The sequence below is a fragment of the Sinocyclocheilus anshuiensis genome, unplaced genomic scaffold (genome assembly GCF_001515605.1).
Source record: "Sinocyclocheilus anshuiensis isolate Anshui unplaced genomic scaffold, SAMN03320099.WGS_v1.1 scaffold229, whole genome shotgun sequence".
NCBI classification, from domain to species: domain Eukaryota; kingdom Metazoa; phylum Chordata; class Actinopteri; order Cypriniformes; family Cyprinidae; genus Sinocyclocheilus; species Sinocyclocheilus anshuiensis.
In genome coordinates this window covers 790,486-807,527 of record NW_015537957.1, presented here as the reverse complement: position 1 = coordinate 807,527, position 17,042 = coordinate 790,486, and the positions used below count along the sequence as shown (strand labels likewise).

Sequence of the window (17,042 nt, the reverse complement as noted above, 5' to 3'; positions counted from 1 at the left end):
TGAGTTAGGTGTCCATCGTTCCCTACTCAGGGAACCATGGTTACATAAGTAACCTGAGACGTTTTTTTGTGATATTGACACTGGTGACAAGAATTTTGAAATTTCAATGATATCAAAAATTTTGATATCATAAAGACCTTATTTATAGCAAAAATAACTGTATTGTGATATATATCATTACCATGAAATAAAATTACTCACATTGTGTTATAAGATTTTGGTCATATCGCCCACCCCTAATACAACATACTGCATAAATAGCAGGAGTAGTATTGTAGTACGAGTAGTATGCAACTCTGAAAATAGTCTGCAATTGAGATTTCATATTTTAATCAAACTGTCATTTTTTGCCGTTACCCTGACATCTGTTTTTAGATGCATTATTTACATCTTCATTGTTCCAACAAAGAAATTGTTTATCAAAGCAAGGATTAATTTTTCAATATTATCAGTCTCCTTTCCTGCTGTCCGAGAAAAGGATATCCTTTGTCTTTGAACATTGAAGTATTACACATTCGCAAAAAAAAAAAAAAAAAACACAACAGACTTTTCTGTGAACTGAATAGAAAGGAATGTCAAGGGCAAATCTGACAAAATTGTGACTTAAAATATTTATTATTTAAAATTTAACAACATGAAATATTCATAAACACTGATTTATTAAACATAAATAAATGAATAAGAGCGAGAAGTCAAAGTACGTTTCACTTCAGGTGGCATTTAAAGGAAAAGTTCACCCAGAAATGGAAATGCCATCATTCACTCTTCAGTTTTTCTGACCTCATGTTTTATTTCCTCTTTCAAACACAAGGAATGCAGTGATTCATACTGTCAGACCTCAAGAAGGACAAACCAGACTCATTTTTTAGTACGATTATGGATCATTTTTGCTCCTTTTTAAAGTTTGACAGCATCTCATTTTGTGTTTCACGCAACAGCGAAAATAATATGGGTTGTGAACGATATTAGAGTGTGTGATAAACATGCTACATTTTCATGATTAAACTACACCTTTAAGCAGAAGAAAGGACAGCGCTGGCATGTTCAGATAGCTTTAGGTGCTCTGGGAACAATCTATATGTGGAATGAGGGTGTGTCTGTTAGTGGAGCTCAGGCTCGGAGAGGAAACGGACAATGTGCGCTCAGCAGGAACAATAGCAGCCTGTCCAACACAAAGAGCCCGGCTCACAGTAGGAGGCCTGGAGGCCCCTCTGGGACAACAAAGACCCCCTCCATCGCTCTCCTCCCTCTGCTTCCTTCCCTCCCTTCACTTGTTCACTGGTGGCCCTTCTGTGGCTCTCGCTCCGGACGAAGCGGCCAAACTCAAGAATTACAACTCGCACAAGAACAGGACAGAGAAAACCTTACAGAAATATACACTTACTCGTGGTTTATTTTCGGTATTATTTACTTTGTCTACAAAATTTTTACGCATCTGAATTGATTCAGGAACAAAACACCATTGTGTGCTGCTCGGAGACAAACAGCAGTTCTACTGTGAATTTGTTTGGAACTATTATCGTTTGCAAAAATAGAGAAATATTGACAATGCTGTGTCTAAAATGTAAGTGACTCAGTATTAATTGTTTGTTGACACAAACAGTTTTACAACATAGTTGTGCTGGTCAGGCAATTGCATAACATAAATATCATGTATACTGCTTGACCATATCATATTTAGGGGCATTTTTATTACCGTAACTTAAGGTAAGACACTGCATACAAAACCACAGTTTTATTCATGTTCATGCACTAGTCAGTTTTTTAGATTTTGGGCTATTTTGCTTTAATAACTTAGTCTTCTTTCAGACTAGTGGAAAGATAACATCTAAAAATAGACATTTTTAATACACATTATCTATTTGCGTCTGTAGATTTAAATTCTGATGCATATCTTTAAAAGGCATTTTCTCAAAATGTGTTTTTTTCCCTTCTCCTGCACAGAGACAGAAATCGCCACTTAAATACACCACAAAAACAAACAAACAAACAAAAATTCTATATTCTGAAGGTTTTTACAGAGGGGCTTGTTCAAATATTATTTGGGTAATTTATATAATATTATATTCCTAAAGAGTTTTTTTTTTTTGACAGTATTTTATGATTTATAGAGTAATACAAATAGACATCCAAAATGAAACAAGAATTTTAAACCTTCCTTTATCCAATGTTTAGATTTCTGTTCTGGAAAATGATGCATGAAATAGTGCATTTAATTAGATAATGCATCATTTCCATATTCAAACATACTGTAACATCTCAGAAATGTTGTAATACAAAACAGTTGTCTTAATGTACTGTGATTAATCAACTGGGGAAGGAATATATTATATATACATATATTAGTTAAATTTTTTGGTAACACTTTAGTATAGGGACCAATTCTCACTATTAACTTGTTGCTTATTAGCATGCTTATTATTAAAATATTGTCTGTTTATTAGTACATATAAAGCACATATTCTGCATTACCATATTCTACATCCCTAATCCTATCCAATACCTAAACTTAACAACTACATTACTAACTATTAATAAGCAGCAAATTAGGAGTTTACAGAGGCAAAAGTCATAGTTAATGATATGTTAATGGCAAGAATTGGACCTTAAAATAAAGTGTGACCCATTTTTTTTTATCCCATTCACCTGTGGTGTTATTTTGGCGGTCTGACAGTGGTTTGTAAAGCAGAATTCTATACAAAGTTCAAATGGGTCACGTCATGTTGCACTTGGTCATCACTGCCCTGTTCATTACACTGTGACTAAGTGTTTTTCATGGCAGAGCTTAATCAGAAAGAGTTAGGCAAACCTAAAGTTGAATCAGTGCAGAAAACCAGTCACATTTTTCTATTTAGTCACAGTCTGGAGTCCTGAAAACATAAATCTAGCCGAATGTGTCTCCAGACTTATAACTGATATGATGTACTGAACACAATACACAAAATCTGAAATGTAGCAGTAGTATGATTATTGAGTGATGCTCTGCTTCTGTTTGCTCATGTCTTCCTGTAAAAGGGATCTCCTCTCTTAAATATCATGAGGTTCTCGCCCTTGTCTCTCCCATGAGTCTCTGCTTCTCTGTTCCGAACAGGAAACGCTAACAAAAATGCTACAATGTACAAATTTCCCTTCCAGGAACAGTGTTTCCAAGTCATAATAATGCTATACTTGGAAAAGTATAAATCTTTCATGTTTTATTGTAACACCAAAGATTTTTCTCACCAAATGTTATGTAACCACTCCAAAAATAATTGATTTTGGCCAAAGTCTAAAGAAAGCACCATGTGTATTCTAATAATGAAATTCCAAAGTGCATGGCAATGATCTTACCTGTATTATCCTGTCTTTGGGCCTCAGGCCGGATCTCTGTGCTGGCGAGTCGTCATCTATAGCTCTGATGAACTGGCCGGATCTGGACTTCTCACTGTGCAAGTTAAAGCCGAAGCCATTGGGGCCTTTCTCAATGACACATAGCCGGGGTCTGAGCTGGGTCTTCAAGTCCTGCAGGACAGATACAACACAACATCAGCACAATGAAACACAAACGTATGCCACTGGAATGCAGGACGTTTGGCGTCTGAATGTCTGTGCCCTTCATCTTAAAGGATATCATCTTATATAGTATCTTAAGGAGCAGAATAGGAGAAGGCCTTGTTAAAACCTGAGGCCGGCTACATAAACTGCTTAGTATAGTCTTACATGTCATCCGATTTTTTTGTAACTTTTTAAAGTCAGTTACATAAAACGGTAGACCGGTCTAATTTGAATACGAAAAGTAAGACTCTTATCCCATGACTAACTGCTAACTGGTCAGACTAGTTCTTAAGACACAGTGTTAACATATTGTCTGTGTTATGCAATTGCCCCCTGACCAAATCCAAATGACGACAATTATATTGCATAAGACATAAAAAAAGAGCACTTAATGCCTAATTTTCATGTAACTGTCATTCAGCTGAGAACCTTTCCTTTGTTTAAAAAGAACACTTTAGCATACTTAAAAAAGTGTACTTATTTGGAAATAATATATTTTAAAGAATTTACTTAAATGTGAACTTAATGTAATGTTTTCAGACACTTAATTGCATGTTATATACAAATACAAATAAGGTTACACTTTATTTTAAGGTATCCTTGCTACAGTGTAATTATACATTTAAGTACCGAGTAATATCAATTAACTACATGTACTTACTATATGGTTAGGATTAGGATGAGGGTTTGGCTTAGGGTTACTTGCATGTAATTATGCATCATTTATTGTTATTATAATAGTAAGTACATGTAACAAGAACACAATAAAATAAAGTGTTACCAAAAATAAAAATGTATTATTGTATAAATTTATATTAAATAAAATAATTTTTTTGAGCAACCCTAAGTAGGACTTAAATACATCTTCATATGGAATTTTGGTCACACTTTATTTTAAGGTCCAATTCTCGCCATTAACAAACCGTTAACTATGACTTTTGCCTCAATAAACTCCCAATTTGCTGCTTATTAATAGTTAGTGACTCATTTGAACTTTGTATAGAATTCTGCTTTACAAACCACTGTCAGACCGCCAAAATAACATCACAGGTGAATGGGATTAAAAAAAATGGGTCCCATTTTATTTTAAGGTCCAATTCTGACTTTTGCCTCAGTAAACTCCTAATATGCTGCTTATTAATAGTTAGTAAGGTAGTTGTTAAATTTAGGTGTTGGGTAAGATTGGGGATGTAGAATATGGTCATGCAGAATAAGTACTAATAAACAGCCAATATGTTAGTAATAGGCATGCTAATAAGCAACTAGTTAATAGTGAGAATTAGTCCCTACAAAGTGTTACCGTAATTTCATAATTACTTCTATCGTCTTATGGTTATCATATGATTAAATGTACTGACGAATGTACACACAAGCATTTATGGTAAACTAAAATATAATTTCTATTATATATAAATTTGTATATCACATATATTTGTAATTAAAATATTGATGCAATTTGGTGCATTTCAAATATATCAACTGAAAATGTAATATCTAATAACTACATTTAAAATTATAATCAGGTACTTTACATGTGATTTAATGTTAGTCAACACATCAAAATAAGTATGTGTCTTTATTACATTACAAAAGATCATTAAAACATAGGAATTTGAAATGTACTTTAAAGATTTTAAAAGGGTACTTACGTGTCAAAAAGTCGTGAAAGTGTTTTCCTTTTAAGTACACTTAAGTGGCTTTTTATCCATTATTTTACAAGATCTGCAAGTACAGTTTATTTAATTATTTTTAATCAAATTTCTATTGCTACTTTCTTGTGTTTTAAACATACAGAACAACAACAGGCAAACAGACAAACAATCAGCCATACAACAGTAAGTGGAAGATGAAATAAATGAATAAATAAATAATTTTTAAAGGGGTCATTGATGTTGCTAAAAAGAACATTATTTTGTGTATTTGGTGTAATGAAATGTGTTTATGCGGTTTAAGGTTAAAAAAACACATAATTTTCCACATACTGTACATTATTGTTTCTTCTCTATGCCCCGCCTTTCTGAAACGCGTCGATTTTTACAAAGCTCATCGGTCTGAAAAGCGTCGTTCTAGACGTGTCCTCTTTTGAAAGGCCAAACAAAGTAGTTTCGCTTTCACAACGAAACACAGCGTCTTCACAACATGGCGGCGGAGGCAGCAGCAACAATAAAGTTATGCCTTCTTTCTTTGCGTGAACATTTGGCCAGCGTTATGCAAATCTTCCCACATCGTGACGTAGACATGACCCCACACGCGTGTTTAAACGAGGCGTTTTAGGATGGCGTGGACCAGTCTTAACTTTTATAAAGAATATCTCTTTGGGTTTGAGACTTTAGTCTTTGCAACTTTAAGGATCTTATCTCTTCACGAACAGCTTGTAACACTCCAAAACTTGAAATCGCATCGTATGACCCCTTTAAATAAACATATACATCTGAAATAAATAAATAAGGTAGACTTGTCAGTTACGACTGGGAATGAACCTAAGTGCACATTCAACACAATTAAGTGCACTTCATTTTCATCAGGGTTTCATAAGGGAAGGGCTCCAGTCCTGTCTGCTGGGGTGTGCTGCTGGACAGAGGAATAGGCCCAGACAGAAGGATGTTTTCCCTTTGTCCCGAATGTGATGGAAGTGGACAGCGCACAGGATGAGGTCACCTGATTATGAGCCGCCCCTCACTGTTCTCACACGGCACACGTACAGTGCATTGTCATCCAGGAAAATAACACCCTTCCGCTCCGTTCAGCAAGTTGGGTCTTTTTATAGTTTTTCGGACAGTGATTCAAACTACTATTTGTGTTTAATGTGCCGTTGATTATATTTAGCCTAGAGAACCTTACAATGAAAAAAAAAAACAGATTTCAACATAGGCAGTTTTGCAATCACACCCTTAATCGTAAGGGGAAACAATTTCACTTTCCTAGTTGGTACAATAAACCTGAGTCAGGGTAGGCGTCATATTTAGTTTAACAAACAAAAACGAGGCTGTGAGGGACTGTCCTTGCACCATCATACTTTTCCATTTGTTCATATGACAAACAGCAAATATAAGCAATGGTAAGAGTGAAAACAGGATGAAAAATTACAATTAAGCACATAAAACACCACCGCAGAGCCGTCCTCCCATCCCAGCATTCTCACTCTTACACACAGTGCTACGGCAGCACTTCCTCTCTGTTGGGCTCAAGCGCAGGAAGAGCTGGACTTCCTGTGGACCACACCTGCTTTCCACTGTCAGAAACAATGCGGAACACCACCCGCCTTCATCCACCCTAAACCACAGCACAACTCACACGCTCCATCACAGGGCCGTCAGCCTGGCGCTTTGCCCTGGGCGGTACTTTGAGGATGGGTGGACATTGTGTAGACGAATCAGTCTGTGAGGGGTGTAACCTGCCCTGATGCATAGTTCTGCTGCTTTTTAGACACATTTTAACCCCCACTCTGAAATCTATAAATAAATCACAACACAACATGATCTGATAATTCTGCCCACTTGAATAAATCAACCAGACTTTACAGTGAAATGTTGCTACATTTGGTTACATAATGTATATCCCTGATATCAAAAAATGATATGTTACGTATTTTGTTTTTCTGTGATATATATTTTGAAATTTTGACTTAAATAGGTCTGTTTGGAAAGAATTAAGGCCTGTTCACACCAAGGTGGATAATTATAATCTTAACTATAACTACAACGTTTTAAAGGGTTAGTTTACCCAAAAATGAAACTTCTGTCATTAATTATTCACTCTAATTATTCATCTTCAAAACACAAATTAAGATATTTTTGATGAGATCTGAGAGCTTTCTGAACCTCCATAGACAGCAACACAACTACCACGTTCAAGGCCCAGAAAGGTATAGTAAGGACATCGTTAAAATAGTCAGTGGTTCAACTGTAATGTTATAAAGCTACAAGAATACTTTTTGTGTGCAAAGAAAACAAAAATAATGACTTTATTTAACAATTTATTCTCTTCCGTGTCAGTCCATAACACAACTATAACAATAACGACACAGAAGAACGATATCGTTGGAATCACTTTCGGAATTTTTTTTTCTAGCTAAAGAATGATAAAAACATTGACAGCCAATCAGAATCCACACATCTTTAAGGAGTTCAAGCATTTAAAGTGGCAGATGACAAAACTGCACACTTACAGTTTAATATACAGAACTGCATCGTCCATTGGTCTATCCATCCATTCACTTTTAGGGAGCCATTCTTTTAGGGCTGAATGATCTGGTGAAATTTTGGTGTGATTTTTCTGATAAAAATTATGATTGCCATTTGAATTGTGATGTAACATATTTAACATGCCATATTGCTGTTGCTTTGACATGCACTAAATATCAGTTAAAAAAATCTCTCCAATTGAGTTATCAACACATTCAATATGACTACAAAATAATAATAATTATCATTATTACAAGAAATATTATTACTGTTGTAATAATACTATTGACTTTTTTTACGAAACATTTATTTACTAAAAAAGTATTTTATTTTACAGAATAAATATACAATAGTAACATTTATGCCTTTCTTTTTTTCTTTCTTTCTTTTTTTTTGTTAAACCATCAAGCTTTTATTTTTTTAGGGCTGAATGATCTGGTGAAATTTTGGTGTGATTTTTCTGATAAAAATTATGATTGCCATTTGAATTGTGATGTAACATATTTAACATGCCATATTGCTGTTGCTTTGACATGCACTAAATATCAGTTAAAAAAATCTCTCCAATTGAGTTATCAACACATTCAATATGACTACAAAATAATAATAATTATCATTATTACAAGAAATATTATTACTGTTGTAATAATACTATTGACTTTTTTTACGAAACATTTATTTACTAAAAAAGTATTTTATTTTACAGAATAAATATACAATAGTAACATTTATGCCTTTATTTTTTCTTTCTTTTTTTTTTTTGTTAAACCATCAAGCTTTTATTTTGGCACAAGCCCACAGGGACTGAAGCTTCTCCTTTGTGGGTAACAGATTTATAAATGCCTAATAAATTTATTAATTTCTAATCTGTTGAAATGGCTGAGCCTCATTGTGTTCTCAGATGCATGTTATAAGAGACCCAAACTCGTGCAGAGATTGGGTTTACGTGGAGTAACTAGAGTTTACTGTGAGATGCTGAAACACCAGATCATGAGCTGCTCACGTGTAAATGAACACTGTGCCATGCTTATTTTTATTTAATTAAATCGCAGCAATCTGATAATGTTACTAAGCCGTATCACAATTTTTATAAATGATCTAAGCCGAATTAAATGACTGATGCCATTGAATTTTTGTCAGTATATTCTCCGCTGCTCTATCTCTAATGCACGCCGGGCCACCGGCCACATCAGCAATTCAACAGAGGATGTGTTGTGCGTCCCATGCGGAGGAATCTCAGTGAGGGCATGGAATCTGAGGAATCTTCTGCAATCACAAAAGCCTGTCCATCTAGTGAGGAGGAACCATTGAAATGAAAATGGGAGGAACCAAGGTTTGGCTTCGACAGAACATCCTGTGTACACAACCCCGGCCTTGACCTGAGATCAGCCCTGCCAACCCGACACAATCACTGCAACTGCCAACACCAAAAGCTCTTACGAACTCTGAAACATGGAGGGAGTTAGTACATATTTTGGGTTGTTTTTCTACTCGCAGTTAATGGGCGCCCAATGAATTGTGTGTGAATGAAACACAGCTGAGGTTGAATCAGTCAAAAATATCCAAAATACAAAAGTAAATCTCTGTTCACGCCCAAATGGAAAAAATTACATGTACTGTATCACAACGTCCAAATCAGAGTCCTGACCTCAAAAGCACAGACATGATACGCTGTGATCTGAAACAGGCTGTCCAAGCAAGATATGCAATGGAAAAATATCAAAAGACAAAAGAAACCACCTGGAACCTGGATCACAAAACCTTTCCCTTTTCATTTTGTCTTATTGTCAAAATTATTATACCCTGCAAATGCACATTAGACAGACCAACCAGAAAATTAGCATTTTATGCTACATTAGAACTAAAGAATAAAAAATTATGAGACCATTTTTGCATGCATAATACTTACACAGCAAATAGCTGTCTGCGGTCATAGTTGCCAAGTGAACTTATAGCATATATATTATACAACATTTCATGCAGACAAAGAGTAGATCATATTTTGCGCAGCCATACAAGCCAATTCTGCAGTTTCCAAAGTGTCCATGAATATTTTCTCACAGCTGTAAATTTCATGACACAGCAAGATCATATTTTTTAAACTGATTCAGCTGATTTGATGTTAAAGGAGAAGCTGATCTGATGTCTGAAGTGTGTTTCCTGACTCTCATGCAATTGAGAACTCTATACATTGCAACACTAGCAGAAATGCAGATGAGTGGAATTGAACTAAATAAAACGTATAGTTTATATGTATAAAAATGCAGTATGTTCAGAAACAATTTATTGTGAAACACTTCTTGTTGACTGGTGATTCCCTGATAAAGGATTGCTCAGAAAATTACATAACATAGTAGACAGAATGAATCATAAAGCCCAAAGCCAGCCTTAATTATTAGCTTTGCATATTCAAATGACTGTACCCGATACTATGCAGGTATGTGGCTTTGACTAGGCAAACATTTAGCAAAGGAGCACTAGTATTTAGCTGCCTGTTTAGAATGTGACAAGCTTATCAACCATATACAATTCTACAATCCTGTCATCAATGACCTTTCTATCACCCCTACATTGCTAACATACTTGAAAATACAGTCCAGGGGGTTTGAGCCCCAGCTTAGCCATGAGGCTATTCTGCGTTGGGTTTGCATGTTCTCCCCGTATTGGTGTGGGTTTCCTCCAGGAGCTCCAGTCTCTCCCACAGTCCATGACAAGACTATGAATATGTGAGTGTGTATGTTAGCCCTGTGATGGATTGACCATCCATCCTGTGCTGGAGTGTCCAATCCTGCTTATGGAGTGCCAATGTCCTGCAGAGTTCAGCTCCAATCTGCCCAAACACACCTGCCTGGAAGTTTCTGGTGATCCTGAAGACCTTGATTTGCTGGTTTAGGTGTGTTTAATTAGGTTTGGAGCTAAACTCTGCAGAACAATGGCCCTCCAGGAGCAGGATTAAATGTCCTCTGGGTGTTTCCCAGTGTCATCCGGAGTCGGGCTTAAGTTTGTCTCAAGTCCGAGTCCAAGACCATATTTTCTATGACTTCAGACCAGCTCGTCCAAGTCCAGATCAATTCCACATGGTCCTAAAAACATCATCTAGGACTTGAGATGGACTTGAGTCAGAGTCTGGTCTTGTCTGGAGTACTACAACACTAATACTTCCCTTATCGCTTTTCCACTGGGGCTGGTGCCGGAGCTGGAACCGGTGCTCAGCCAAGAGTGGCACTCGTTTAGAACTGGCTCATGTTTCCAAAGCCGAAACCCTCTACGTCGCCAACATGTGACCACAATCGCTTGTTATCTCTTGCGGAAGGAGAGTGTTGATCTCTTCTGCCGACCATTTCTGAACTGACATATTTATTTGTTGAGTTACTGCTGTTAATTTACCTGAATCCGGACAGCTTTTAAAAATAGCGTCTTTCAAACTGCGGCCTTTAGGAAGCTCTGCGTACTGACGCCATAGGTTCCCTTGTTCGATACAAGGAAGGTTCCGGGGCCGGTTTGGAACCAGGATCTGGGCACCAACCCAAGATTTTTTGAAGTGGAAAAGCGCAGCCTGGTTCCCAATTGGGCTCTGGCTCCGGCACCAGCCCTGGTGGAAAAGTGGTACCTGTCTACAGCCCGTGATACTGGGATAGACACCAGCATCATCATGACTCTAGCGGTTTGGAAAATATATGATTAGATGTATGGTAGTTTATACCGGTGTTTCTTAACTCTGTTCTTTGTGGCAAACTAACAGGCCAACACCCTATTTTCAAACTCTCTCAAAACAAACACCTAATTCAACTAAACTTGTTAGCAGAGACTCCAAGACCTGAAATGGATGAGTCAGATATGGGAGACATCCAAAAAGTTGGTGTGCCTCTACAAACAGGGTTGGAAAACACTGTATAGTCTACTGTATACACATATGGTAGATGGGTTGTGATGACTATGTTCTCTGTGGGTTTTCTTATACAACAGTCTTGGCCAACAGTTTACTAGAATGCACTTAAAAGTAAACCCTCTGACAACAAATATTTACACATTCCCTAGTGAACTTCCTGTCCAGGAATTGCACATATTACAGTGGACTGATCTCCACATGGTGACTGTATGACACAAGTCACATCTGTGCTAAGATATAAAGGCTTGACAAGACAAATTACAGCTTCCACACAAATGAAAGATCTTTCTCAACAAGGTGAAAAACATTTCCGTTCACAGCTTCATTTCATCCTGTCGGGTCCAAAGTTCACCCATATTAGACTAAATGGCCTGCAAATGATCAACCTCACTGTCAAGCTTGCCCAGCTCTAGGCTACAAGACCACAGATGACATAAAACAAAAACAAACAGTGTGTGTTCATGAGTCAATAATGAACTTGCACTCTTGTTCTGGTAGCAGGTGGTGTATTACTGAACTCGACCGGAATTGTATCAGAGCTATTGAATAGACAAACATGTCCCACAAGTAAGCCCTATTATGTCTTTAACTCAACTCCAGACAGAGTAGAGTCTATTCCTTCTCTCTGGGAGCGAACCTATCATTCTCCATACACTCAACTTGTCTGAGTCCGACCTTATGGGTATTTCCTTTATGGTATCCTGTAAGGGAGGAGTGTCTAAGGAAACAGTTACACTAGTGTTATTGAGTCACTTCAGTGAAATTAGAATAGTCTCTTCCTAAGTCTGGCTCATGGCAGTATTCACATTAATGATGCAACCATAAGGTTCTGACCCAGAAAAACAAACAGTAAGAAAACATCCTAAATTACACCGGAAACCCACTTGGGGTACCTCAGGGTTTGATATATGGCCCCTTCTTCTTCTCGATAATGTACACTCTTTGGGACCAGTTATTTACTTAATTATCTCATCTATCTCAACACACATAATACAACACACACCAGTCTATAACTGGTCTATACAAGCTGATTTCATGCTGCTGTGCATGTAGCAGTGTCATTGGCCAGGCTGGAGATGATAATCTATTTTAGGTTGACAGAGTTTGCCATTTCCAGTCAGGCTTTGCTAAAGAAAAGATTTTGCTTATTGTCAGAGTAGCTGCTACCCAAAAACCCCAAGAGGAAAAAACACTCTCCATCTGCCCTTCCTTTGACCAGCCACCCAAAACCACTGACCATATGAGTGTGAGGTGGGTTTGGCCCAATGTCACAATAGAAAGACCAAATCTCCACCCTGGACACTAGACAGAGAATACACACACAAGCAATCCTTCTTCAGAGGAACCAGCATCCACCCACCTCCATCTATACAGACTGTGTTTACATGCTAACAATCATCCGTTTCAGGCCATACCACACAGAGACTGGTGTTTGTTTATTAAAGGTATAGTGTAACTTGATCTCTAAATCATTGGCTTTCACCCTGACAACAATGTAGCAGGTCAAAAAGCAACAAATCTAGGACAGAATATTACCAGATGCTGGTGAATCAAACTGAGGTGGACCAATGAGAATAAAATAAAACTGTTTTGAACATTAAGATGAATTTGACCTGAGTTTCACCTAGTTTTGGTTCACTGGTGAACACCAGCTTTTGGAAAACTGGTTTCATACCAACCAAACAAAACAAGCTTTGATGTCAAACAGACCAAAAGCTCCATTGTGAAAGTGCCCGGCTAAACCAGCCATCAGAAGTGAGAAGAGTTTGTTGCATAGAGTTCTCAAGGAAAATCCATTTACATGAAAAGAAAAGCGTTGCTGACCACTCTATCTAACAAATACTTTGGCATATTTAGAGAAAAACAAAATAATTTTAAGTGGATGCAGCCACAAGACCAAACGTATTTCCTTTGTCTGGATCCTGAACTTCTTGGTAATTAATAAAGTCATATCCAGGGTCAGATGTTCTTCTTGCTGTTGGTAGACTAAGAGTGGGAGCACTGCTCCTAGATCAGAGCTTACAGAAAGGGGAAGTGTGATATCTGCACATCCATGAAAAACAATCAGAGGAAACCACTCTCAGCTTGCTGGAGTGCCTGCTCTGCCAGCGGCTCCAAGAACAGATTCCCACAGACTGACTACCAGCCTCTTTGAAGATCCCCTTTCAAAAACACCCCGTTCACATGATCTTGTCTCTCCATGAGTGTTTTCATTATAAATGTGATTATATTTAATACCTCAAAATCAAAATATACTGAATTTCATGTAAAAAAGACCACAGTTTTCCCACACCTTTTCATTAACTGATTTTCCATTCATTTTACAGTCTGATTTTTAGAAGAAAAAAAAAGTTTTTTCTAGCAATTATATATTTTAGTGCTTAGCATAATTAGAAATATGCATATTTAAATTGAATACGAACAACATATTGGTAATGATTTTGCTGGCTATATAAAATTAAGCAATGCCATAAGCATTGTGATGATTAAAAACAAACAAAAAAAATGTAGTAATTAATTCTTAAAGACTGCATCATTACACTAGTTTTGTGACCTGTAGGACAGGATCTGTAATAATACAGGCATTTTAATAATGTTCGTGATTTAAACTTTAGCGACAAAAAGGCATTAGAGTCAGAAAAGTGAGATTAATTTCTGTGAATCAGTTCAAACTGTCCATTTAAGTGAATAGCTTCAAAACTTCAACCAATTTTTGTGTTATCACTTGCAAAAATCTCTGAAAACATAGGTAGGTAAATATTGCAGTTCATTGCCATGTCATGTATGATACATTGGTACATGAAAGTGATAAACTGTTTACATTTATTGAAAAACAGCCTGGATTGGACAACTACATTTATTCTAATCTTAATCTACTCTTAGTTCTAGTTCTTACATTAAATATTTTGAATCAATATCTGCTGATTCAAAACAATACTAGCCCAGCCCTGCCTCCAGCATGTTTTTGAGAGGAAATGGCCATTTAAGCATGATGGCTCAAGGACGCCAAGTCCTTTTTGTGTCAGTTTGCTTTTACATAAAGGTAACATGAAGTAGATCAGGGATCTTGTCTCGGTCACTGAGATTTCAGAGTTACGCAAGAAACAGCAGCTGGCCAGGAGAGTCACAGTCAATTTAACCCAACACAAAAGCACTTCCATGCAAGTAATTGCCTCAGAGAGACAAGGCTTATGTAAGACCAGTCATCTGTGCATGATTGAAAAACAGCCTTGCTATCCTCACGATTTCATTCCGACTTCCCCTCAGAGCAACACAGGAAAGCAACAGGCTTTTACAAGGAAACCTTTGGGAAGAGTCATGTGGTGGTCATAAAAACATCAGAACACAGCCCAGGTTTTCTCAGTTTATCATTCAAATGCTCCTGTTGTAATACAAAAAACTCTTGTATGATCACAAATGCAAAAAGATGGAAACTTGCAACATCAGCAGGTTTTAAAGGGTAGTTCTTTAACCCAGAATAAACTTCTATGCGAAGTCCCATGTGTAGTATGTCTTTTTGCACTTTTGCCACTTTATAGTTCTAAAGAGATGACAGAAAATGATTGGGAGAAGCAGAGGGAGCCGTAGCAGGACATGAACTAACTGCTAGGCCACTGATGTGACTGTATTGTTTTAAATAAGGAGAAAATCAGTCAATTTACACAGTACTCACAAATACTTCATAGTAAGAATAAATGTTGGCTTGGCAAAACTTTTCAAAGCTAAATCAGTTTGAAGGCTAGTCTGAAGAAAAAGAAATGTGCTTTATTGTATTGATTGTGCATGTCAAATCTTAAAAAGTAAAACTTGCCAATAATATCACTGAAATAATAGGCCACTTAAGTGCTATTAAAGAGAGTAAACTTTCATGACTATGTCAACACAATTAAGTATAATTATGAAAAGTTTTACTTTAAAGTTTACATTTTAAATCACTATTAATACATATTTCAAACATTTCATAATATGTTATTATGAAATTACATATACCCCCGGTTTCACAAGTAAGGCTTAGGCCTAATCCCAGACTAAAATGTAAGTCTGAGCTGAAACTTGCACTAACTGATCTTAAAATATGTCAGTGCTTGTCTCAAGATGCACACCAGTATTGTTCTAGAAAATGCTTATCCCCCGGTTTCACAAACAAGGTTTAGGCCTAATCCCAGACTAAAGTGTAAATTTGAGCTGTTTCAACTGAAAGAAACTTGCACTAGGTGCTAACTGATCTTAAAATATGCCCTTGTTTTGTTTCAAGATGCACACCAGTATTGTTTTTTTCTAAGGCATGTTTATAAAAGCTACTTAATGTCTTAATTGAGCTACTGCCTAATCCCGGTTTAACCTAAACCCTGTCTGTGAAACCAGGCCATAAAGATGTACTTAAGTCCCACTTAAGTGGGTCAAAAAAAGCACTTGGGTTGAAGTAATTGCATTTACTATAAATATAAATTGTAATACATTTTTTGCAATTAAAATACAATTAAGTGCCCAAATCATTACAATTAGTTCATACTTAAGTATATTCTTTTAAAGTATATTATGTTTGTAATAAGTAGTTTTTTTCTGGGTACCAAAAAGTGTACTAACATGCACACTTTAGGTAATAATATGTACTTTTAAGGTACTAATATTCACTCTTTAGGGGTAAATGTGGTACAATGCTGTACCATATTCAAAACTACAACCCCAGTGACAGCTTTTGTACCTTTTTTCTCTGAGAGTGTAGAGAGGCAGCGGTTGATAAGCGTTTACTAAGGTGTTCTGAGAGGCAGTTGACAGTCGAAGAGTAACGATCATGTTTTTTAAGAAAATATATGGAATGTTTTTAATCATCAGCTATAGCAAAATATAGTACAAAAAGTACAGTTTGTCAACATACTGTAACTATAGTGGAGGCTTATATTATTTAAAGTACTGTATAGTTTAACATATTCGCTCTGATGTATCACAACTCTACTTTTCTTTCAGGCCGACCCCAAAATTGTCAATGTGACCCTCAGAGAAGACATTCTCTCCTGGCGGCCCTCATACATACCTGCCCTCACAGACTGTTTAGACTAGTGTATTTGCCACACAGGTAATCACTACAGGTGCAGAACACATCCACACACTGGGAGCACAATTCCAGAAGGGCATTGTGGGTAATTTGGTTATGCAGATGACATGAGAATGAAAAGGGGGTTTAGGCGGTAAACAGGACTGTCACCATGGGGAGCCCAGCTGTTGTGGAGTCTGGCCTTTTTCCTCCTTGAGTAATGTGCAAATCATTATCATGAGAGCAGAACACACACACACACACACACACATGTTGTGTTTCCATGTTTTATGGGGACATTCCATAGGTGTAATGGTTTTTATACTGTACAAACTGTATGTGCTATTGCCCTACACCAACCCTACCCCTAAACCTACCCCTTACAGGAAACTTTGTGCAT

At 36.8% G+C, this 17,042-nt stretch overlaps 1 protein-coding gene across 2 annotated transcripts in view; it reads right to left on the bottom strand.

Moving 5' to 3' along the window:
• nherf1b (NHERF family PDZ scaffold protein 1b) overlaps positions 1–17,042 on the bottom strand; it is a 45,701-nt gene that overhangs the window by 24,219 nt on the left and 4,440 nt on the right. For both annotated transcript variants that reach the window (XM_016456754.1, XM_016456747.1), the window contains exon 2: positions 3,331–3,501. In XM_016456754.1, the coding sequence (XP_016312240.1) occupies positions 3,331–3,501 (171 nt within the window). The remainder of the gene's footprint in view (positions 1–3,330; positions 3,502–17,042) is intronic.